This window comes from Solea senegalensis, linkage group LG9 (genome assembly GCF_019176455.1).
Source record: "Solea senegalensis isolate Sse05_10M linkage group LG9, IFAPA_SoseM_1, whole genome shotgun sequence".
NCBI classification, from domain to species: domain Eukaryota; kingdom Metazoa; phylum Chordata; class Actinopteri; order Pleuronectiformes; family Soleidae; genus Solea; species Solea senegalensis.
The window spans coordinates 9,213,245-9,240,086 of NC_058029.1; the positions used below are offsets into that span (position 1 = coordinate 9,213,245).

The 26,842-nt window shown below is 40.6% G+C and overlaps 1 protein-coding gene across 4 annotated transcripts in view; it reads right to left on the reverse strand.

Moving 5' to 3' along the window:
- The window catches only part of oxr1a (oxidation resistance 1a), a 125,846-nt gene that overhangs the window by 13,779 nt on the left and 85,225 nt on the right, over positions 1 to 26,842 (reverse strand). For 3 of the 4 annotated variants that reach the window (XM_044033990.1, XM_044033988.1, XM_044033989.1), the window contains 6 exons: positions 18,209 to 18,316; positions 16,786 to 16,899; positions 8,029 to 8,181; positions 6,952 to 7,136; positions 4,580 to 5,256; positions 2,293 to 2,458 (listed from right to left, as the gene is read on the reverse strand). In XM_044033990.1, coding sequence (XP_043889925.1) covers positions 2,293 to 2,458; positions 4,580 to 5,256; positions 6,952 to 7,136; positions 8,029 to 8,181; positions 16,786 to 16,899; positions 18,209 to 18,316 — 1,403 coding nt within the window. The remainder of the gene's footprint in view (positions 1 to 2,292; positions 2,459 to 4,579; positions 5,257 to 6,951; positions 7,137 to 8,028; positions 8,182 to 16,785; positions 16,900 to 18,208; positions 18,317 to 26,842) is intronic. The other variant, XM_044033991.1, reaches the window with a different exon arrangement.

Consider the following 26,842-nt stretch of genomic DNA (forward strand, 5'->3'; position numbering starts at 1 on the left):
ACCAACTTGATAACCACCGGCGATTGAGCGTTTAAGCAAAACTGTGCTTGTTCAGCTCGATAATGAGGCGATGTCCTGCACTTTAGTTGTAACCTTTACAGGAAAGTCCTCTGATAAATCTGCTGCTAAGCTACCAAATGTTTCACCGTGTTCATCAGCCGTCTGCTGTAAAGTGGATTTATTGGAAGTTAATAATAGTATACGCTAAACCTGACCGATTAAAAAGCTTTGTTAAACATTAAGTTTAAAGAAAATATGAACTTGATAAGTTTACGCTCCTTTCCTGCTCCTTTTCAGACATGAAATGTACAAAGTTGTTGTTAATAAATAAAGATAAGACTAAACCAAATCAGTGATGCCTTGGCCATTCAACCAAAGCAACACATCTTCTTCATCACACGTTATCACTTCACACATTCCTTTTTTTTCATGTGGAAATGCTTATTTGAGAAGTTTTAATACAACACACAATGGATTATCAGTTTTCTTACAATGGTCAACTCTTATGATGAAGATATAAACACATCTGTTATCTCCTGCAACTGCCTAACATGTAAATTTGACCCTTCCCCCTCTTCTGCTAACCAGTCATGCAGCGAAAGAGGAAGCTTTTTTTTGTCAGCCATGTATGTTAGCAGTTAAGGTTATATGATAGTAGAGCGTAACCCATGAAGAGGCTGAACACAAATGGAGACGACAGACTGTGTTACACACTGCTACGGCTGGTAAACATGAAAGAGATGTGGCAGACTCAGTAGGCTGAGCTGCATTGATGATCTTCATTGTGTATGGCTCATTCAATAGCCTTCTTTTCCCCTCACACCACTGCGAGGACATTTAAAGACACATGAAGCGGGTCACTTCCCATCTAGGTCATGAAGCATTGCAAGAAAAGAAACTATAAACCGCTGTGTGATGTCCGTGTGAACGGATTATGGTCATTCCTCCCACACACTAAAGTCTTCTTGCACTGAGAGAGAGAGAGAGAAACTAAAGTTCAAAGAATAAGTAGGAACATGTTTTAAATTCTACTTTTAATTCTACTCTGCCTTGTCCCTGGGCTATCAATGCCAAAGAGCAGCGAGCATCGCAGCAAACTTGTTTACCAGGTGAGAATTGCTGTTGCCAGGCAACCTGTGCATGGAAACAACAACCCTTTAACAAGCAAGATGTCTGAAGTTCACAGTGGATAATGAAGTGAGGGAGATTTCAGTGTCATTACGCCATTCAGCATACCACATAACCAAAGATGCATTTCTGGTGCCATGACTAAATGAAAAGGACATGCCTGTTTGTCAGATTCAAATGTGATTAGTAGCTCGAGAGACAGAGCACCGCGTGTGCTGCTGCAGTACACTCGTGTACACGTGTGCAGAAAAGAGGACATGTGTTGTGCAGCTTGGGTCAAACCCTCGCTCCTCACCAATGACAGTATGTTCTGTTCCTGTTCCAAAAAGACAGTTATAGTGTTCAATCCGTGCTGCAGCCAGAGAACACTTTTTGCTGTGTTTCAGATATGGCTCCAGGGTTTGCCTTAAAAATCAAAAAAACAAATGACTCAGCAGATTAAGCCATAAGTGGTTCATTAATTAAAATGAATTCCCTACATAAACATGTTGCCCAAGTTATGTGGAGACACATATTTTCTTGTAATGTGTCTCCTGACAGTGCAAATAGCGCTAATATAATTATGGAGACTGCTGACTCGGCAACTGTGCGTCCTGTGCGATGCATCGTGAGGAAAACACGCAGCCATGACGTGACGTACAAGCAAGACAGTTTTCAATCTCAGATGGAGGGCAACACTACGATGTTTTCAGTGCAGGTCAGACAGACCTCATGAAACACATCCACAATAGGATGTCGCTGAGGAGTGACTGCACAGGGCCAACAGCTAGGGCAGAACCGTAGTGCTGCATGCACCATAGGTTTACTCAGCACAGGAATAGAAAGAGTGCGTTTCCCTGCAGAGTGAATGAACGATAAATAATTTCAGAGGGAGATGTGCAGAGGACGCAGTGGGAGTCAGACCTGACAAAGAATGCATATTTGATTAGTTTCAAATAAAAAAAAAAAGGGCTGAAGGAGTTTAAGAAACTCAATAGTGGAATGTAATGGGGATATTTCCTCCACTTTTGACAGTGTTTCCTTTAAGCTGGTACAGCATAGGCTTAAAAATTTTAAATACATTTAGGACACAGGATCAGGGGCTTTCAGTTGATATAATAGAAATAATATGTATTCAAATGCATTGTGTGCTGGGTTAATGGCAGGTTTCACAGAGGTACTGACCTTTCCCGTGGGACAGCAAACCAGTACTCATGCTTTTTGCCCTGCTGGGCATACTGCTGCATGGAGGCGCTGGCATTGGAAACAAACGTCTTCTTCATGGGCTTCCCCACCCGCAGACACAAGAACTTGTGGGAGCGGTGCTTCCGGCTCTCCGCTGACCCTGTACCTGCCAAAGTAAAGACAACGTGGTCACAGGCGCATCAAAAATGAGCAGCGATACAAGCGCAAGGCTATGAAAACAAGAGAAATACTGTGGCTTTGAAAGAAGTGTTATATTTGCTTTCCTGAGAAAACTGATACTATCCTGTCTGTGTGAACGTCTGCCATCCAAAAATATAAAACACATCTTGACAAACTGTGCAGTCTCTCCACAATACTCGCCTCATTGATGTGACCCAGTTTACTATTGTCTGTTTACTGGCAACGTTGGGCCGTATTAGTCATTTTTGTAACAGAAACACAACAGTTGAGTGGAGCACCATAATTAACAGTGGCACCAAGTCTTCAGCCAATGGTACATTATCAGTTGCCTCTGATGATGTCACAGCCTCTGGAGGCTGAATGAGATCACTGTGTCAGAAGCATTGCACTGGCACATACTTGTCTGCTGGGCAGACAATACTGTCAGAAATGACCGGCTAAATACCATCAAAGTGCTCAGAAAACACAGCTCAGGGGGACACATTTAATTTTCAACATGCTTGGAATGAACGCTTGTTTTTGAAGTCGCTGCTATTCCTGGTGTGGGCTGTGCTAATGTGCGTAGAATAAAGTGCAGCCCTGCTGAGGTGCCTGTGAATTAGAGCTGCTTTTGCAGTCAAGCTCTCTGCGAGACAGTAATTGCTCCGGAGAAAATGGTAAATCTCTCTCCCACTGACTTGACCTGTTTCTTGTAGGAGGGAGAGACACCTATTTGCAATCACAACAGTGTACACAACTCGAATGGGTTATACTGGTGCACAAATAAGTAATCAAGGCAATAAATACGCCAACTAGATATTGCTAAAAGATTTTTGAGTCCATAGTATATTTCATTACTCGTCTCATTACTTGTGGAGTTACTACAGTACGTCACATCCAGTGTCTGCTTTATTTCAAAACACAAAACATTATCTAGCTTGAGACGAATAATCCATCACTGCTACATTACAGAGTGATACTATCACAGTGTTAATTCAGTTAAAAAAAAGACTATCATAAAATGGATTTTCAATTGAAAAGGCAGCTGTTGTGCAGCCAGCACTAAGTAAACAGGACAGAAGAATAAAAGACACTATGATGAATGACGGACCCCAAACTTCTCCCTGCTGTGTGTATGCTGTATTACATATTTGGAAAAAGGGCCTTGTATAAATAGCAGTTACAAGATGAATGACTAGAGCACAACATGAAATACGCAAATACAGAACATACTGTATATCAGTTGCATTACTGGTAAAAGTATAACCCTGAAGGACTTTTAATAATTTTAATGAAAACTTTCCTCTATTAAATATGATAACATCTAAAAATATGCTCCAAAACTGGCTAAATGTGAGAATATGGGAAGCCTGGTGAGTTTAACTTTAAAATCTGGTTTGGAATCACAGGGTCAAACAAAGCTAATTTGAGGGAAATTTATTCTGAATAAATCTAAAAGGTGTGAAAACTGTTATAAATATGGATTTCGACAGTATTTTTAAAAGCAAAAATGAAAGGAAAAGGTGTTGATTAAACTGATAGTGTGGAAGTAAGTTTGTAACCAGTATTAATCTATATGATTAAAAGGTTGATAGATGTTTCAACCAGAAAAAAAAAATATTTCAGGCTTTCTGGAGTTTAGTGTTTGTCAAATATCCACATGAAATCAAAGCCTGTGAATGCTGTTTTCAGAAGATGTTTGATGATGGGTTTAGTCGTCACTGCATTTCCCCTTCGAGCATGAGGTGTGTTTGTGGCATTTTGGTGTTTGATAGGCTTTAGCTTATCGCCTGAAGGAGTGGCCCAGACCACCAGAGCCACAGATCAAAGAGCTGCATAAAGCCCAGCTAGCTCCAGTAAGCTGATAACAGTAGAGAGGTTGCCATTTCCCTTCTTCTTTACATTCCAATTACTAGGAGCAACCCAGAGTGGAAGAGGAAAGGTTATCGAGCAAGGAAGAAAAAACTTCCAAGAGAGATGTGATCCTAAAGCACCTTTATGAAGAACAGGAATGAATCATTGTGGCAAGAACATGAGGACAGCTTCATCACCTGAAATGTCCTATGTATTCATTTTCAAACTTTTACAAATTACAATGTGGGTTTACCCTCTGCAGAGTTCCCTGTGCCGTCCTTTTGTGTCTCCTCTACGTTCTCCTCCTTGCCTTGCATAGTGTCTGTTTTGGAGATGTCTCTCCCCTCACTGACATCCCCTTGTGGACTGGCTGAGACAGCAGTGGTGTCTGTGGCACCAGGGGTGGCTGAGCTCTGGGAGCCCGGGCGAGAGGAGCTGCTGCTTGGACACTGGGCCTGGCTAGTGCTGCTGCTGCTGGTGGTGGTGGTGGTGGTGGTAGTGGGTGTGCTTAGTGGCTTCTCTACACTGTGCTGCTTGGACCCCACGGGGGACGGGCTATTAATTTCTGTGGCAGTGTCCGGTGGATTGTCCTCTGCTTTTACCATGGGGAGATCCTCTGGCTGGCTGACTGAGCCGCGGGCAATGCCTGCGGCCAAGTTACCGGTGCCAGCAGCTTCCATCTGGGTGACAGTTTGCACAGACTCCGTGGAAGCGCCAGAGGACTTGTCAAGGCGGAGGTCCTCATTAGACGTTTGCTCCTCCTCACGTATGGGGGAAAGCTCAGATTCAGTGAAGACGTCCTCAGAGAAGGAGCCTTCAGTGCTGCGTGGGGCCGTGCTGGCGCTGTCATTGGCCCCTGGCTCCCTCAGGCGATGCTCTGGGTCCTTCTGCTGGGAAGGATGTCTCTCAGCTGGCAGAGGCTCCAGGTCACTGAAAACAAGATTAAGAGATAATATGACATGTGCAGCTCTGTCAGTCATGATGTTCAAAATATCTAAGCGTTTAGCCTGTTTACAAATGAAAATTCAACTCAGGGTTTTATTGAAAATGCCCCGCGACAAATCTTTACACCATGTCTTTCGTTACTAACCGATCAATAGAGTAAAACCTGACGATACCATAGTCTAATGTTTTAAAATCAATGTGTTTGGGCTTTTCCAGGGGAGGTAGTACACGTCTGAAGAAAATCCCATGTCTAAACCAGAAAAATAAATTAAATCTGGGGTTTGAGACTGTAGGTCTTTTATAGAAAGCCCCAGTTACACACAAAATGGTTTAATCAAAGAAACTAGTTGCATAATTGAAAATGAAGGATCCAGTGTTCAATAGAGCTTAACGTGCTGTTTGACATCAAGAAAACATAGCATTGAACAAGAAATTCAATAATTTCCCCCACGCATCAAATTAACTAAATAATAAAACTATCATCTGTTCTGCACAGCTGACAGACTGTTATGGTACATAAACATAGACCATAGTTATACCTTACAAATATTAATGAGCTACATGGGCTGCTTTGATCTCTGTCAACAGAATCACTCGTTTTTTATACTAGTTTTGTTTCAGTAATAGGAGAAGGTTTGACTGCTTTGAGTTGCACATATAGTATGTCCAATTTAAAGCTGAAATAGACAACGTAGGGTTAGGGCTTCTTAACACCTTAATGTGTTAAGGTGATAGGAAATTGAAACCGTTAACATCTCTATCCAGCGCACAATGCATTTGAATACAGCACCGGCGCTGGCTCTCATTGTACATACTGCAGTCAATGCATAATTATCCTCACTACATGACTTCCTGTCAGGCCACTGAACACACCTGTGTGGGGGGAAGACATGCAGACATGTATTCTCTCTTTATCCAATACTTAACAAATCCCCCCAAAAAAAACAAATGTCCAAAAACTTTGCTGAGGTAGCATGTAAACTTATAAAACACTTGTATAACACCATGAATCAAATCCTACAGGCAGATGTTCTGCTGGGTGTTCAGATGAAGGGAGAGAGCGAGACAGAGAGAGCGAGGAGACAAATACAATGGATCAACAGCCGAGAAAACATCTGGGCCTGGCACAAAAACAGTCATTTGCCAGCACAATAACTGCTCAATGGGCAACACTCCAACCAGCTAAATGCAGCACTACCAAGACCCTGCTACCGGCAGAACACTCTGCACCTATCTAATAATACACCAGATTTGTTTGAGCGCTCATTTGGCTCCAACAACATTAAAACAATCAGAGTTACAAAAAAAAAGAACAACGACTACTCAGACAAATCTGTAGGTGGAAACAAACACAAGTGGCTGCTTCCTACTGCACAAAGAAGGGAGGCAGTCATTACGTAGGAGGCTGAAGACGTACTTCATTAACATCGGTGTAATTGCCGTTTCCCTTTTATTTTGGTGGTAAACTGTCGACTGGCTGCTGAATTAATCCGATCGTGTGTGCGTAGCAGAATATTACATTGATTGTAGCAGTACGAAAAGGACTTAATGTAGGAGGAAATCTGAGTTAGAGGTCAGTGTTGGTTTTTATGGCGGCATATACTGCACGCCAGATAATTACATGTGTAGTCATTAAAAAGTATTATTCTACTACTTCAGCCTATCTGTGCTTTCTCTTACTCAGGGACGGTCTCTCTGATCTTGGGGTCGGTGATTTCCTTGTAGATGGCAGCGGACTGCACTTCCTCCAGAGGACACATGATGCCGTACTCCTCACAGCCGTGGGCCTGAACCAAGGGATCCATACGGTGAGGGTCGAACATGATGTTGTTGGGTGTCACCAGCAACACCCCGCTCACTGCACCCTGCCAAACACAGGAAATGAGAGGGATGGGTTCAGGACCAAAGGAAACATCAATATTTATGCAAATGATAACATGAAATTGAAAATGAAAAGAAATAATAGCGAAGCATCCGCATATACCACAAAAGATATTCAAAAGCACCTCTGTCACAATCAGAGTTGGAGGTTGAATCCATTTGTCACCACAAATGTCCAAAATCAAGTAGAAGTTATTGACTGGCAGCGCTGCTGACCACTTCAGTGCTTTCATTTGGTACCAAGGAGTGAATCAACAGTGGTTCAATACCATGGATCTGTGTGTGTGTGTGTTTGTACATGGACTTTATTTTTGGTATGAAACCAAGATAGTGAGTGACAAACAGGACAGTCCTCAGAACTTAAAAGGGCTGAAAAGACTTGGACTAGGATTAAATGAAGGCTTCGTATGGAGCTGGCTTCTTTATCTAACCAAACATCTAACGAGAGAATGCATCTAACCAGAGAATGCAACACATTAACCACAAACTTTAACTCTAACATTCAGTACATTTGATGTAATGACTGCACTGGCCACTTATAGAAATACTCTTATATTTCTGAGAAAGAACAACAAAAAGAGCATAGAACACTGACCTTCAGCAGAGGCAGCAAAACAAACAAACCATCACTGTCAAAACAGCTCCTCTGAGGTTAAAGAAGAGCAAATAAACCAGAAAAATATCTTGACTTGATTAATAATCGATTAATCGTTGCAGCCCTGATTGCAGCCCTGAAAATAAACCAATGTCATTAAACCACCTGCATCTTTCAAAGAGTGCAGGGTATGTTTTAGGATCTAGTGACTCAAACTGAGTGAGAAGTTTGACAAGGAGTTTATATTAGCACAACCTTAGACAAACCAGACTGCATCTTACCTTTCCATCAGTGATGTACTTGCAGTTGATCTTGAGGAACTTCTCCGTGAGGGCTTCTTCCTCCTCGGAGGTGGATGACACCACTCTGGACTTGCGCAGGGTGGAGAAGATTGGAGGGTGAACTCCTTCTGGTCTGGGGGGGCCATCAGAGTCCTGGAGGTAGAGACGGTGTGGATGCAGGAAAGGGCTTTTGTTAAAATACTTGACAACTGCAGGAGAAGTAGTTAAAGGCACACGTCACCGTCAAAAGGAAAGACGCACCAATATAACCGTTGTAAGTTGGTTTAAGCGGAGATTCACCTTGTTGACTGTCATTTGCCAGCCAGCTAATAAACTTGACAGATACAGACACTAATGTTTATGTGGGCCATTTTATTCTGGTGCCTACAAATAAATATCTACACTGATGCGTGATGTTTTTTTTTTTTATCTCTGCACAGCTTTCATCCAAGCAGACTAAATAATGAGCACTGCTGCTCACAGGCTTGGTTCGCTTGGCGATACATGGTGTAACTAATTTGTGTCACATTTCAAACTAATGGGTGTGATTCTCTTAATGTATTATCTATATATAAACAGATATTTTCTGCACAGCGGGACAATCGCATTAAAAGGAAGCCAATGATGAGCTAAATTAGTACGCCTCCTGTGCGCCTGAGCTTTACTGGTTGAAAAAACATTCATACGAGGGTGATGCTTTAATTGCGCTTTTTCTCTGCACAAGCCGGTGCCTGGTGAGTGTTATTTCAGTGACCAAGTTCCTTATTTTAATCAAGGTAGGATTTAGAAACTTCTGAGTGGAAGGGTCAGAAGACAGGCCATTCAATATTTGGCTGTAAAATAATATCAATAAATAGATCTGAATTTCTCATAGTCAGGACAATGAGAACCTGGACACAGGAGAGCTATGGAAGGGTTATATGTCTGTTCACATAAGAGCATTCACAATTTCTCATTATTACTGCAGGAGTGCGGTTATTAAAAAGCACTGACGTGCTTTTTCCAGACATAATGCAGATTAAAAAAAAAACACAAATATTTCCCTTCCCACTTGTTTGTGCCAGATGTTGCACAGCCAAGAAGGAATTAAAATGAATTCTGACACATGCATTGTAATGCAGCTTTGATGGTGCTTCCTTATCTTCCCTATGGTAACTACCAGGATAACTGCAATCTGCCACAGATGGTGAGTGTGCTGGGCTGGGAACATGAGGTGTGGTGGATTTGGTGTTTTTTCGAGTGGCCTGTTGCCAGGCGATGTTTGTGCCACAGGGAGAGAATGACTCAAGCCTGTCTGAGTAACTTTCCACAAGGACAACTTCCTTCACTGGGGGGGACATTTTGAAGGACAGTGGTCTGATTGACTTGACAATGCTCAGCAGGACAGACCGTCTGCAACACTGACAGACTGCTGGAAGAGACACTCAGTCAGCAGATGAAGGAGTGAGGAGTGAAGAAGTGAAGGATAGGAGAAACCGGGCAAGAAAAGATACGTTGGAAACAACAACTAAAAGAATTGAATAAATAAAAAGAAAAGAAGATAAAAGGAAGCTAAAGGCAACGGAAGAGTGTCTGATGTGAGGACAAACAACAAAAGGGAATAGGAGGGCAGAGAGGAATGTGTACGAGTTATCATTGAGAGGGATTTTGAGTGGGAGGAGAGGCCAAAAGGAACCGGTTGAGAAGTGAAGTGAAGCGCAGTGAAGAGCTACAGCAGCAAGCGATGTGCGCTGAGAAGACAGCCTGAGCCCATAACAACTGTCTGCTGTCCTCCATACACCTCCCTCTCTCCATCGCCAAGCACAGTCGACAAAACAGCCTGCAGCTACTGACCCACACTGACACAAGCAGCCCAGACACTGGCAGCTGTGGAAGGAAAGCAGGGGAGGGGCCAGTGGTGGCCTATCTGTTACAGTGAAAACAAGCAACTTACAGTAGATCAGAAAAAGAGAGAAAACACAATTTTTGCATCTGAAGGGGCATCTTATGTTAATTCATTTAAGATAAGAGTGGACCTCTGGTGAAGGTCAAGACTGTAGGTACTAAACCAGGTCATCATCCACTTAAACTTAACAAACCTCACCTACACAACTGCAATTCATAACACCACCTCCCAGTGACTCAGTGAAGAGTACATTCATATTATGTTTAGAATCAGTTTAATAGCCAAGAGTAGGGCTGTCAAACTATCTTTTATTATTTTTCATCGCAACTGATCATAGAAGTTAATGGCGATTCATTTCAGTTTTATAACATGTATAAAATTCTATTATTTTGCTATTCTCAACAGTTTTTCTTGTATTTTTCTTTCTTTGTATCTTGATTCTAAATCAAATAAATACAAGGAAAGTTTCTTTATTGGCTTATAGATTGGTCGAGACAGAATACAAATGTATGATTGGCTCTGTCTGTTCAGACTCCGTGTCATCTTCAGTCCTGAGAGAGAGAGGTCCAATCATAAGTGTAAAGCACTTCCTTTCACAGTGAGTGAGTGACAGAGAAGCTGAGAGGTAGTAGCATGAACTTTTTACAATTAGAAACAAGAAACCGTCATGAGGTGATAATGTTGTTGCAGTAGCTATGAATAAATCAAACTTTGGATAAACACATCAGCGTGTGGTTTTTGTGATGAAGATGCTATGTTAATACCAGAGAAAAAAATCCAAAACTTTCAGTCAAAATTATTTGAATCAGAATTTTAAAAAAACAACAACAACCTCTCTATTACCATAAGTGCAGTCTGCAGCTAATAACAAACACAGCAGGAACATTTGTACCTCACACCTGGACTGAAATGAACAACTCCAGGTGTCAAATCACATCCACCCTCATAAACATGGACAAGAAACAGGTCTTACATCCCCAGTCATTAAAACCGACACATTTGAGAGAGGGGTGTAATGTGTGATAACACCAGTCACACATCCCACACAGTCCACACAAGAGAGGAATGCTAAGACACATACTTGCTGTCCATCAGCTGCAGAGCAACACGATAGAATGATTTATTTCAGTATTTTGTTTTTCAAATGTTGACATGTTCAAAAGTAAAATATGAATATTTTAAAAGTTTAGTGTGTGGGCAGATAACTGGCAGACATACAGTGGGGTGAGATAAAAGCCGGTCCACTGAACAGGCTGCCAGTGGTGGCATATTTTTATAAAATGTCAATCTCTTTTAATGACCTGAGGGTGAGAATCAATCAGTCTAGTGATCAAGCAGACTACAGTCTTACAAATTCTCTGTTGCTTTGCTCATTCTACAGCCTGAATGTGCTGATGGCAATTAGTATGACTGGTGAAAATGCAGTTGACCAATAGTTTATAGATTATGGAAAATCAAGTGGAAACAGTATTTGCACATAAAGTGGTCACTGGGAATAAAAGGCTACTCCCATATGGCTCCGTGTGCTCTGTGCGTTTGTCTTTCAGGATATGCTTGAGTGCCCAGTGGCACACAGCATCGCAGAGTAGACATGGAGAATTATAGGGAAAATGTCTAAACACCAATTAAGTCATTATTCACTGGCCTTTTAATTGTGACATTAACATTTACCTTATAATAGTTAATGAAAAAAGAATGTTGTCCATTGCTACAGCGTCACTCAGCCACAACCCCTTCACATATTTCAAGGGAATATTGCTTTTCGGGGCTGCTGCTTTCTTCTGCTACGAAATCCTCTAATATATGACCATAGTTTGTCCTGGAATGGCCTCCAAGGCAACCAATTTTTACTCAGTTGGTGCTGGAGTGGGGGACTGTGAGGGATGAAACTGTACTGGTTTGGGTCTTTATTAAAACCCATGCTGACCTTCAACTTTTACACAGCAAAATCATGAAGGCAGGGTAAGAAAAGAGACAGCTGTTGAGGAAATGACAAGGTATAAAGCCCTGAGATTACCTAGGGAGTTTTTTTTTCTTCCTGACACCAAGTCCTTGCTCCTTGTATTTGGGGTTTTCTTCTATCTATAATAATTTAAGGTCTCTCTGCTTTATTATGCAAAGTGCCCTGTGATAATGTGTGTCGTGATCTGGACTCTAGACAAAAAAATCATTTGAATAAACCTAGTGGAAATCCTACAATCAAGACAAACAAACTTTATTTGACCTCATCTGAGGTGACTCCCGACCTGTCGCAGTCCTGAAATGGCCAGATTAGTTTAGTGTGTTGAAAACTGGAGCTTGTCAGCCTGCGTGTGTGTGTGTAGAACATCAAAGGGGGGAAAAGAGCATGGTGAAGCGTGCATGAATGCCTAGTGCACTGAAATCCAAAGATGAAAGAGCTGCTGCACTGGCCTTAGACTGTGAGTAACTGGTGGTGGGGATGGTGGATGAGAGAAGTATTGAAATGGATTGTACAGAAAGAGAAGTGCTGAGGTGAGAAAAGAAGAGGGAAGAGAAAATCAGGCCCAGCGCAGTCACACTGAAAATCATTCCCGAGGGTTTCAATAGATGCAGGAATGACTGCATCGTCGTAATCTGGCGGAGACTAAGCTGACGCTGGCCCTGTAGTACGGAGATGGGTTAGATGAAGGTTGTGGTGAGGGCATCACAAATCAATATCCTTTCAGTTTCCAACTAATATTTCTCTACTCAACCACAGTGACATAAGGAAAAAAAAAAGAACAGACAGCTCGTGGAAAATAAATATAAATACAAGTACAAAATGATATATTGTCAATACATCAATAAAAAGTAGTATTTTCCCAAAGCATCTGTCATTACAAAAACTCCTTGAAAATTAAATATGAATAGAAACATTTATTCACATTAATATTTCAGACAGGAAATATTTAAATACCACCCAGCTTTGACCTTGACAGTGACACATGGTGCCATCAAAAATCAATCCACAGCTCCACCTTGTGGGCTTGGTCACAATGTGCAGTCGATGTGATACATCAAACCTCTGAGGCCAAAAACCCCCAAGTACACTTGGTGTTCATACAACCTAAAATGATATCCCAGAAACACAGCAGATAAGCACACCAGTATATTCTCACCAAAGGTTTTAGCAGGTGCCATGCAGTAACCCTGTAGCACCGGGAATGCTCAAAAATAGGTTTAATTCCTTATTTTAGATCACACCCCAGTAAAGACAGGAAGGAAGGACGTGCCAACAGGAAGAGACATAGAAGGTCACAGAAGCAGCTTTGCCACCACAGTCAGTAAGCGTGTATGTGTGTGTCACCGAGAGCATGATTAAGGTCTGGAAAGGACAAAGAGGACACGTCTGCCCACACAGATGAACGGAGAGCATCGAGCCCGGTGAGGTGGTGGCTGCCAAATAATCCAATGATAGCAAGAACGGCAGCCGGAAATTCAACTTGCTGTCCATGCATTCACACACACACACACACACGCACACGCACGCACACACACGCACACAGTCAGACGGCCAGCCAACAATCCATGCCCGCAAGATGTGTTACTTTTTGCTGCCAATACCAGCGGGCCAGCAGGCAGAGCAAGAGCATGAACACACTTCAAAGCTGCCTTATCTGGCCTTCAGCTCAATCACAGAGACACTAAGCAATGCAAGAGGAAGGAAAAACTTTAACTTTACTTACTAAGAATTGGGCAAATGTTGTAGAACAATGGCATTAAAGCATATGATGATTCATGTTTCCCCCACGAGAATCTCTCAACATTTGCCACTTATTTCAAATGAGCACTCTCTGTGCTTTCTGAAGTAATGAAAGGCAGGAGACATGTGTATTATCTTCAAAAGCTAGCCTGTCAATGAAATACTTAGTTAAACAATACCTAGTTAAAATACATTTTGTGATAAAAATCAATATTTTGACAGCAGTTTGTAAATCTAGGAGAAGATTTTGTAGTATCCACTTGAGGAGATTCGGGAGTTAGAAGATACGGTCCTCTCTGCTCAAGTTTAGGGTGTTTCAATTTGCATTAAGCTTTGTAATACTAAAGTGTCACTGGTGGGCACATAACAAAGAACAATGAAGATATTTCTCAACTCAGGGGAAGCGGAGGTTGGAAAGCACAATTTTTCAAAAATACTACCCCTATTCTAATAATACAAAGCTAAATGCAAATCGGTGAAGTATTCCTTTTAAGTTCCTGGAGGTTTCTGCACAATGTCATAAATGTAATTTAGCCACAACATGTTGTAACCTTTGAAAGAGGAAATACAACACTTCCTTTTCTAATGAAGAGATTATTAGAAATTGAACACAGCTTTTCTCAATTAGATAAACTCAGGGGTTGCAGCCTCACTATGACCAGCAGGTTATAGTGGCTGATTTATCCTAATGTTAGCTTAATGGGCCACTGAGAAGGATTTTAGTGAATCCATTGGCATAATCGGACCGTATTATTCATGATTTTACAATCTTGAGTGTATAATCACCTGAAACTAAGAATTGTTCTTTGTAGGAACCATTTATGTCTACATAGCCAACTCTGGCAACATCCTTTCTTATGTTAACTGAAAGAAGCCCTTGGTGATATTATTTAATTAGTAAAATCAACAGTGAACAACCCTAGAACTGTATATATATTTAAAAACCATACACGGCCAGTGACATACTGTAGACAGGGGACCGTGGAACCTGCGAATTCAGATGACTGAAAAACAAAACTACTATATATTCTATATACAACACACTGTGTATTTTCTAGGGTTCATCTTGTTCTGGCTTTCTTTTATGGAAAACCAAAGCCTACAACTGCATGAATGCTAACAGACCTTGAATAAAAAAACACAAATGCACAATATTTCAGCTTTGCTGCAAATGAATGATAGGAACACTCTGTAGTATAAATGCTCGTATGTTTAACGGCTTTGATTGTTTGTCAGGCTATTTGAGTTGATGAGTTTCTCTTTAGAAATCTCATCTTGTTCAGGATTATAGTAGCTTTTTTTGCTGGTTGCATTGCTACGGCAGTACACCTCCCAGAGCCATTTATTTAGATAATATCCTCATAGAGATGAGTCTGCCGAGCACCAAAATAGGCCTGTAATTAAAAGATGCCGGGGATTCTGGAGAAAGAATGAAAACAAAAAGGAGCAGAGAGAGTTATTAAGGTCCTTCCCGTGATTTGAAAATGAAAAGGGCACCTGGATGCTGCCTCCTTCCATACAAGTATCATGTAACACACACAAAAAAGAGATGGAATGACACTAACTTGCAGGGTTGACAGAAAGAGACACACATTTTCGTGCATAGACAGTCGCCTCGACAAATGCATTCAGAGTTGACACATTGGGTGAGGTAATGTTCCTTCCCTTCTGCCTTCCAAGCACACTTCCCCTGCTTGAATAGCTGCTGCCTTCTGTTTGTTTGGGAGAGCACACATCCTAATTCATTAGCTGCTCTAAATATCAGACATGGCGTCACTTTTCAAAGTTTAATTTCTCTGCAGTCACAGTCCCCCTCTCTGATCCTACCCTGTCAAGAGCCATGGAATATGCTCCTGTTCTTGAGTACGTGACCTACATAGATAAGTAGTAAGCGAATGGGGCCCGTCTCTTTAGGCAGCTGTGAAGAAATTAACAGACAGAGATTAGAGTCGATGGAGAGGAGAAAGCTTGTGGAGCAAAGCTGCCGACACTAAAGCCGAGCAGCAGTGAGAGTGATGCCAAGGGGGGAAGACGGCTGGATCCATTTTCTTGCAAAAGACAGCAAAACAAGGTCCGTTTCCATGGAGATCAGAAAACAGCCATATTTCTTAAGGGACCACTGTGGTGCTTAATGATGGGCTCATTCAGGTGCTCGAGACACAATACCTGAGGGAGATGGCTCATACTTGTGCTTAGAATGACTGAACGAGACCAGAAAGCTTTCTGACACAAACAACATGCAGCCAACCTCATGCTACATTTTTGAAGCTGGGAGGACCAGGTGGGAAAGTGTTATGTCAATATGTAGATATGGCCAAACACAAGTCCAGGAATAAAACCCATAGTATGAAGTTAAGATTCTGCATATATATATATATATATATATATATATATATATATATATATATATATATATATATACATATATATATACATACATATATATATATGTACATATATATATGCATTGTTTGAACACAATAATCACCTCCTACATCTTTGCTATTTTTCCAGGACCACATTGAGAGACTGCATTGTCATTGACACATTTTTAGTTTATGAGACTTAATGTCCTCAAGGTGTCACATCAACTACATTTATATTTTACACCGCAATTGACACAAGAGATGGTCAATGATAAAAAAAGCAATGCATGCACCTTTGTGCCTGATTGTAATATAAGTGCACACAATAGACACACGTTTCTTCCCATCCTGTCCTTGGGAAATACAAGGCAGGTTTCAATAGCACCTTGTCCGGTCTTTGCTGTCCTTGACAGCATGTTACACTCATTGGCATCCGGGATGTTCTCTTTTAGGGTGAACAGAGCTGTAAAATGTGACAGCACTGGTCGAAGCATAAATCAGCATTGAATGGCTTGGTGTAAGTGTGTGTAAGGTGGTGAGCTCTGTATTTGTGTGTGAGCCACTGTGCATCCTTATCAGGGTGTAAAGACCAAAGTTGTTTGTAGAGCCTAAATAATGGCCAGCAAGCAGCAGACACAGGAACAAATTTTTTTTGGAGAATAAATCATTATCGGTCACCCGCCTCACCGACGAGTAACTTCCAAAAATGAAACAGCAAAGTGGCAAACGTCAGTAGGAGAATATCCTCTTTTTTTTTTTTTTTAAATCAATGTGATTGTTGATTGGAATTGTGGTAAACATACCGTCACTTTCTCTAAATCAGCTTCTGAGGAGGTGGGTGACAGGGGGCTGATGGGACTGAGGGAAGGGGAGCTTCCGACACTGGACACGTACTCGGGATCAGGAACATACAGAACCTGCAAACACAATCCGAGTTTGTATTTACACAGGCACTGCCACAGTGCAAAGACACCACACACATACACACAACACATGCACATACAGGAGGAGATAAAGAAAATACCTCTATCAATTCATTAGCTGTGGTATGTATTGATGGAATGTGTGCATCTGCGTTAATTTCACTTCCATCTGTTGTGTAATGTAGTGGCAAAGTGGGGGATTTACAAGATATTTAAGTAATATTTAAACAAATCTGTTTTCTTGTTAAGAGATTGATGAGCAGATTGATGTGACTCTCAAATCTGTTAGTTAGATAGGAAGCAGCCGTGATACAGTTGATGAACACACTCTGCTCACCAACACCTGTAATGCTCGTTAATCAACATGTTATTGTTATTGGTCTGACTACAGAGCCTCGAGCTGTTTCTTCCTGTTTCCACTCTAAGTGCTAAAGACAGCTGATCATGCACTGGCTGAAGCTCCATATTCAGCGCACAGACATGAGAGTGACATCGATCATCTCATCTACTGTATCTCTAAAAGAGAAAGCAAATAAGTACCCAAGTACATTTACTGTACTTAGGACATCAGGTGCAAATATGATTGTTTTTTGTTGTGTGTAACTTGGAAAAAGATGAGCTCTCTAGGCCCTAACTGTTTGGACGCAGCCCAACTCGGCATTGTTTGCCGAGAGCCGAGAGGAGTGACGCCAGTGGCTTTGGTGAACACTGCTCCTCTCAATTTGTCTGGATTTAATTTTGATGCTGGGAAATACAGCGACAAAATATCAATGTCCTCTCATTGACAAAACAGATTTAGAATTTGGGTCTATTGTGGAAAATGAAATGAGAAACATGAAGCAGGGCAGGAGCCAGGCCAAACTGGCAGTGTCTTGCGCGGGCTTAAAATGGGTAACTTGTGACATCTTGTCGGAAATAAGGCATCTTTGAGAGAGTTTAAAGACCACGTATATTATTACACCTTTTTAGAAACAGAGTCGGTCTTCTGCAATTAACTGTTTTCTAATGGGACAAGCGACACTGTAATTAACAGGCAATTAAGAGGCAATACAGATTATAGGGATGTGGTTAGTGATTTAGCAAGTCTCAGTGAAATTACAACATGCTGAATTGCAGCATGTGATGCTCTCCAGAAACTTTCTATTTCGAAACCAGAAGATTAGCAAGTGATTGTGGGATGAAAGCAAACCAATGAAAATGTGTCAGAATGAACTTGTGCCGTGAGTGGGTTGCTGTAGATGTAAGATGCTGTGGGACATTGACGACGTGATCTGTCAGTGAAGGCGTGCACGACGGCTCACACCTGGCCAGGCACCACTGCTCTGGAGAACAGCTTGTTCAGCTGAACCAGCTCGTTGGGTGTGGTGTCAAACTTGAGCGCAATGCTGTTCAGCGTGTCCCGTGATTCCACCTGGACCATAAGACAAGAGAGAGGACAGAGAAATCATACTCCTGAATCATATTCTGGGAAATTCCATCAAGCTGTAAAGGGAAGAGTTGAAGGCATGAGACAGAAACAGCGCTGTACAATTAGAACTTTCTTTCATTTGTCCTTCTTTCTTTTTTTTTGGGATCTTTTGTGAAAGTATGCTGTCAGGTAAAGGGTGTGTACACAAATGTCAGCAGCAGGTATGTAGCAACGTCGGTTATTTTCAAGTCTATCGCCTCTTAATTATAACCATGTAATAAATAAAAACTGAAAATCACACAAAACCTCACCATTTTCCCACATGCCGTGTGGCCATTTATTAAATCTCTTTCACTCCCCAGACCTGAGACTGACCTTGGCTTAGCAACATCTCCATACATCGAACTGATGTGGAGTCGGCTATATTAAAAATTATGTTTAAATGTATGGTTTCCAAACCAAAAACACCAGAGGGGATTGAATAAACTGTTTACACTTAAAAGCAGCAATAAATACTGCCGAGCTATTAGGAATTATTTCCAAATGTTTTCCTGTTATTGTGATAAAACAGCTGACAGCCCTCTGTTTCTCTAAGGTCACCATGTTCTTGGCTCATGTTCCTGGTCAAAACATCATCTCCATCCAACAGTCTGACAGATATCAGCATTTTTACAGTTATCCATTGCAATGATTTAACAGTATGAACACACATTACTTTGGAAACGAGAAAATATTCTTCCTGGCTCCAGAAAGTTCAGCTGTGACCGTGACCTTAAATTTATCAATTTCATTCCACACAAGCTTACTACCTCAAGAGGTAACCAAATCCTACCTCTAAGGCGAGAAGCCAATGCACAGTTGTTGTTAGTGTCTAAATGTATATCGTGTACATCACTGGCTGAATAGCCTCAGTCTATCCTCACAGTATCAAGTAACCATCTCATGCATATTATTTCTACAGCCAGTGGTAGAAATATTAAGATGTCAAGTTTTCTACCAGCTCAACTAATATTAGCACTCAGTTAGGAACAGCTAAACATAAAATATGGCGGCAGCACAGTTGTCATTTCAGTCATCCAAACTGACAACTGCTATTGTTAAATCTGTATGAACTCAAGGCCCAAACTGCATGTGCTATGTGGATGAACATGTGTGACAGGTGTAGCCTAGCCAACCCTAGCCAAGTGGGTTGGGCTTATCAAAACTGTACTTTTGTACCAACAATATTTAGATTACAATAACGACAATCCTCGGCTGCATCCGCCTTTAGCAACTGAGGGTGAAAACTGTCATTGATTATTTTTCTAATTCACAGGTAGAAGCAAGCAGAAGAAACATTACTACCATGTTGGTTTATTTTTAATGCAGTTTGCTGCTGTTGTCGGTGGTGCTCCCTGTGCTCAGCTGCACTGAATCACAGTGTGACACAGGTGCTGCTGCTTGTCTCCACCAGTTACAGTTTATGCAACAGAGATGTGCTCCATGTGTCTGAACTAGTTAACCATGTAGTATAATGGGAGTTTCTACCTTCTGAATAAGGATGACAGCCGTGTCAGGAAGTGTCTGTGTGAGAGAGAGAGAGGGAAAGAGAGACGCTGCAAACGTGATAAAAAGAGCTCACGGCAAGAACCCCTGAGAACCAGACAGGCAGAGATGACTCCAAGCTGTGTATAATTAGGACAGGATAATCGCACCGTGTGTTTGTGCAACAGTCATGGGACTATCTCTCTTGCTCTCGTTCTGTGTGTGCATGTGTGCGTGACTCTCTAAATTCATATCATGATGGATTGTTTCCAGGAGAACAACCTTGCAGGAAAGACAGACAGACAGACACAGTCACAGACAGGTGACAGGTGGGAAACCAAGACTCACAAAACGGCACATTAGTGTGTGACATGTCAAGGTAAATATCACATACACAGACTAGTATCGGCAAACACAGCAAGAAGCAAGACCACAAGACATTCACACTCACTATAACCCCAATAACAGAAAACCCAGGGACTTAAAGGCTGTGAATTCTATTTGGATCTGTTGCAAATCGACAAAAATTAAGAATTAAGTTTGTCCATAGTTCTAGTCATTTTGTATGACTTGTGACTGTGCTTAAGTGAACTAGGTAAGATACACCACTGTATTCAAATAATATGCTGGGGCCAAACAAAGCTGCTACAGATGAATAACAATAACACTGCCAATGCCTAGAGGACAGTGTACTAAAAATAGTTATATTATAGAAAGCAATTCTAAAGCCTAATTATAAGTGACCAGAGCTGAACAATTAAACGAAATTCTATCAAAATTGTAATATGGCCTATTGCAATTTTCAAATCTCATGGGTGCAATATTTCTTAAAGTATGTGTGTAAAATTACCATTTTAGATTAAATATTGTCCTGACTTGTACACATCATATTCTACAGATTGCTGCTTTTGTGAATCATTAAGTGTTCAAAGTAATTGCAGAGTTACTGTTGCAATTTTGGGTTATTTCCTACACATCTTATAAGTCTTCCCGTTTCCTTAATGGAGTGGGGATAGGTCTATTAACACTAGACTTGAAAGCATTGGGCAAGGCTGGGTTGAGAGGTTGCTAAGTGGTGACCAAAGACCAGATTGTGAGTTACACTGGGTTTGGATGCCCTGCCCTCTCAGGGAACAAACTAATCACAGCTGAGGTCAGTCAGTCACGCTGTTGGTCTCCCTGACTCAGCAATGTGTGCCTTTCTGTTTAGTGACAGTGAACAAAAAAGACAGAGGGAATGCATTGTCCACTATGGACTGTGGTGGAGGAAACTGAAGTGGTTTGGAAGCATTGGTTTGATTTGCCAAGTCTTCATGTTGAGCAAGTCGAAAGTGAAGTAGAAAGCAAAATAAAAATATGTCTCTATCTTGTAGAAAAGGCAAAGATAGGTGGAGTTTGTTTGGCTTTCCAGGATATTCTTGTCGAATAAGCGGAGTTGTTGTCGAGTCAAGTCGAGTCAGCAGTGTTTGAGCCAGAGACACCAAGAGGAGTTGGAGTTAAGTCCAAGTTGCATCCCCATCACATGAATCTGAGTCATCATGGATGAATCAGAGTCAGTTTCCCAAAATAAGCTCCACTTTGAGTTGACGCACACATTAATAAGGTAGACATCAAAAACAAATGAACACAATTGTCTACTGTAAGACTGGCAAGTAAAATTTCGACGTGACAGGGTGGTTTTGCAGTGTCAACATAGTACTACTTCACATTCGTATGCCAAATTGTGAGCCCAAAATACACTGACAAAATATGTCCCCAGTGCAGTAATTGTTCTCATCCAAGTGTGAGAGTGATCAGCGTTCAAAACAAAGTTGAGTCATGAGTCCTGACAATTGAAGTTTTGGGCTCCAGCACTGCAACACTACTTTTAAGTGGATGTAGATGGACAATATTTAAGTCTGAAGTTCGAACTAAAGATGAATCATATCATGATAAAAAAAATAACTGAATAATATCAGTTACTTTATTATTATTATTGTTGTTATTATTCAATCACAGTGACCTTTGACGACCACAATCTAACTCACAACAACAGAAAGTACAGTAATGTTGCTATAAACTACTTTTTAATGTATTTTTACCTGGTCCACACACATATCACTTTGAAGGGTTTTTCTGATTGAGCTGATTCAATAGTGCAGCTTGATTAAATGTTAACCCTTCTCGAAGCAAATCAAATTAGAAAGCAACCTTCACATTTCAAAATGCTATTTGATACCATCAGAGTCTCACTTGTTCATCAGCTCAAATTAAATTTAATCATTCAATCAAACATGAGCTTCTGTTATCCCTTAAAGGGATAGTTCAGGAGTTTATTGACAGACAAACAAGTAGAGCGGGATCACAGCACAAACCAATATTTGTGAATGGTTTTATGAAATCATCTCTTAACTTAGCCAACTGTCCTGACTTTTTGTTGTTGCTTCCTGTGAATAGTGTTATTATAATATATTTCAGCACAGAGGCATTGCCGTACTAATTTAAATGTTTTATTGTCATTGGTTTTGCTACTACCTCATTTCCTTATTGGTTTGTCTTAATGCTGTTTAAATATTGTTTATAAGTTTCAAATAATTCCACAATTGCTCTTGCTGCATTTACATGCAAGTACCCCAATTATCAACACCATATTCTGGTTTCAGAGGTACAAATTAACTCTTATCACCATGCTGTGAGAAACTTGAATACCCCTGAAGAATCTCTGGCTTGTCTTCTAGTCATTTCTCTAATTAGTTAAAAGCAGGATACTACTTTGCATGTCTCTACACAAGTGATAATCTTTTTGTTAGGATTTACATGAGTCAAATCAAGTAAATGAGGTTCAAACCTTGAACTTCTCGAGTGTGGTTAAAAAAATGCGACAATACCGACGACTTGAGAATGTGTTTGATCTAAGATATTCCTCACAACTGTCAACATTTGCATATTTATTTTTCTGAGCAATACTATCTTGTCTCAGAGAGAACAGGAGGCGTCACTGACCCACAGTGGCAAAGTCTCTCTGACATCACAGTGACACACTGTACACTTACCATGCATTATAAAAAGCAAATAAATAAAGCCATATTACACATTAGAAGGTATTGTGGTGCGTCATAAGTGATCATCATTCAACCCACTCAAGTATTTAAAAACCTTATTTTAGCATTTGTGACCTCATATCCTTGTACATTATACATAAATAACACAAGAAGCTGCTCTGTATATTTTAGTGAAGGTAAAGAGTTAATCATCAGCAGGGGTCCTACAGTGTCAGAGCCTTTCATCCAGGTGGCTCTATGGCAGCACAGAGCATCAATTCCCCCTAGTTGCCATTTGCTACCATCCGATCAATCCGACCTATTTATTTTTAGCTATGTAGCTCCTATGTTGCTAAGTACAAAGCCAACCTATAGGACAATCACATCTATGGGACATTTACAGTTGCTGGAACACTGTTGTTTTGTTTTTAGCAGTCTGTACAATTGGGTGACATGTTAGACTTATGTTGTGCAAATGTCTCTTTTTATTCTACATACATCGTTATGGTTACCTGAATCTATAACATATCAAATAACTGCTGTGATATCTCGTATCAGGAGTTCAGCCAATCAATGTGGGTAGAATTGTCTGGTGTTCAATGAAATTAACATTGCCAAAGGTTGAGTGCCAATTCTGTCACTAAATAAATTTGAATCCAAAGTTAAATTTTTTTCACTTATAATTAGCAACACACTAAGCTTAGCATGTAACAGAGGCATCAGGGCACCTCCACCAACCCTAATTGATCATAGTGTAAAAGGAGCCATCTCCAACTCGATTAAGTACAGGGGACATGCAAATGTGACCCACTGCTAAAGACCTGTTATTGACACATTGGCAGCAGCAGAGGGGTGGGAGAGAAAGACATCGTAATCGCAATCAGGATCACAGCCACTAATGACAGGTGAACCCTGTCTTCTTATTCCCTGGATCAATAATGCCCATTATTCATGCAGAAATGGGGATGAATAATTGAGCTTCTTCATCTTAAGGCCCGTCCTTCCAAGGAGAAGGGTAAAGGAAGGCTGTGGCAGCCATCTTGACTGAATGACTGACACTTTGCTAATGTTCACCTTGTTGAACAGGAAAGGATGTTTAGAGATTCAACAAGGGCAGTCAACTGGATGGCTGGAGACTAATAGCTCCATTTAAGAGTCCACCGACATCTTGGTAAGCACATTAAGAGTAGAACATGAGAACAAATCTATGAGTGCTACAGCAAAAGGTCAGTCAAGGCAGTAAAATGCAATCTTTCATTAGATTAATATGCAGATATGCATAACCATTCACAGGTCATTGGCTAATCAACGTAGAACCTGGCCACCTTAATGAAAATTATTTTAAAAAAACGAGGAGCAAATTAAAAGTGGAAAAGAGTGAACAAAAAAACTTAAGCACATAATGATTTGACTCCGTCATCAAAGTGGAAATAAAACTCCCGTGTTCAGTTTAATCACCCATAATACTTTATCAGAGCAGCTTCTCAATTTACAATGAATAATGAAGCCCAGCTTTAGCATGACAGTTGCCATGGTGACGTTGTTGTTACTAGACTAATGGCATGTGTATTCTGTGGAACTACATCTTTGCTGATCATTTGCAGGCCTAAATTTAGACTGGCTATAAATGATGGGGAAAAAAATCATATTATTTTGTCCCTTACAGGGGGAACATGAATGTTGTCTCACTTAAAAGCTCTCATAAATCCCTTCATGGGCCAGGTCTGAATTAACTGCTTCAGGCTTTAATAACCTTTGCACGGACTCACAAAAATTGGGAACCAAGATAACTCTACAATAGATATTAACCAGCAAGGTAAATTAAAAATGCAAAACCTAAAATAGTGTTTGAGTTTGGAAGGGGTCAAAAGGATCTACTATGCTGTTTTAACTTGTACGACAACAATGCTGCAAAAACAATCTAGTTTGTAAGCTAATTATAGCTAACGTTAAAGTTTGATTCAAGATGAGCAGCTGCTCAGCTCTAAACATCCAAAGATTTAAACACTGACACAATGCACTTTAAAATACCTGAAAACAAGCTGTGTGATGTAACATTCTGTATATTGTGCGAAAATAATATGATACTCTTTTGAATGAACGTTTGCCTTCCTTCACATGGTATGGATGTCGGCAAGAATTTTACATGAATTAAACATGCAAATAACATGAAGGACAGTGACAGAATGGTGTAACTGGGGAAAGGCATAGCCTTGTAGGTCAGTTGCAGTGGATGTGGTATGGAAAGTCTAACACACTGGTGACCAAGTTTATAAAGCGACAGACTTGTCACTGCTGGCCTTTCTAAACACCAACAGAATGGAGGCTTTGCTAACACTAACAAGTATCAAGACAATGCAGAAAGGCATTTTCCTAGGAAACATATTTGTTCGCACACATTTAGCAGATAACAGCCGAATAATTTCTCAGTTTGTCTAACTTACTTTTTTTTTTTCTAAATACAGTTACATGTTGAAATTCCAGGCGTACAAATGTGGGTGAAGCACACGCAATAGCAATTTAAATAAGAATGCTTTGACTGAAAGGGAATTGTGTGGGCTGTTGACATGCACATTCAAATACACCTAACGATCATTTCTGCATTGCCCAAATCAAGAACTGAAACAGAGGGATCCCTTCTCCTCCTCAGCAGCAAATAATGCAATCAGGGTGACTTAACATTGGGGAGGGGGTGTTACAGAGTTAAGCCTGCCACTGAAGTGTACATTTCTCCATGTGTGCATTACACATACTGTACATGCACCTGGTGCTTGGTCTGTGATTCAACTGCTCGTATGTCTACTGTGCTTCCTCTCAGCCCAGCAGAGTTCCATTCATGCAGCAGACAAGTGACAAAGACTGACCATTGCTCTGTCCTTGTCAACCTTTACTTTGTTCACATCTGGATCATACATAGAGATTATGTACAGTAGTGTACATCATTTTTAACGTATGCAAAACCACTGATTATGTGACGCTGGGTATTAAACCTCAATATTTTGTAATGGCCACCATAACAAATTTGTATCAGTATCACAAAGGGATGGGTATTAGGAACCGGTATTAAATTACAAGTCCGTCATTGGTCAATACCAAAATATCGATATGCAGCTGGACAAACGATACCACTATTGATATTTATATTATGTACATTTCTGACTCCAATTCAGAAGAGTTGGGGAATAAAGAGCTGATATCGCAGTTAGCTGGTATTTTCCATTTTCCAGCTGTCACTTAATGATGATGAAGCAGCTGATTGTGTGTGATATTGTGCTGTGTTGTTTTCTCTGGCCATTATAGTGGATCTGCGCTCCTTTGCTAAACTTGACATAAACAAAATGTTACATTCAGTGAGTCATTTCACATGGCTGTCCAGAAGGTTATTATATTAAGGATATACAGTGCTTCACTGTTTGTTGGTTTAAACAGAAGATCATGCCCTCTGGTGTTGAGATAAGAGGAATCAGACTTCATTTTAATGCATTTTGGTGCAAAACAAACACAAGAACAAGAAAACAGAATATTATCTTTAGTCTAGACTAAATGTAATTGGGTTCAATAAAGTTTAAGATACATTTTAAACCAATTACTTTAAAATGACTTTGAAAATAAGGCATTCTTCCCTTCGGCTCTTAACCTCTGTATTCATCCGTCCTCAGCATCAATCAAATCAAATCAATTTGATAAAGCAATATCTTTATTACCATTAGTGGTGTAATTTCAGACATTTCACATCTTCCTCAACGTCAATGTTTAATATATGTTATGTTCATTCTTTGTTACCCAGCCTAAAAAGAAAAATGCAGACAGCACTTCCTACTACAAAGTGCTCTCTAGTGTCACTATACAAAAACCCATGAGAACTTTGCTGTGCCATTTCTGCTGAGAGCACTGCGATAGAATAAGAGGGAGTGTGGGCAGCTACTAGCTCGGTTCAGACCAAAGATCCACCAGACATGACTCAATAATAAAGAACAACTCCAGT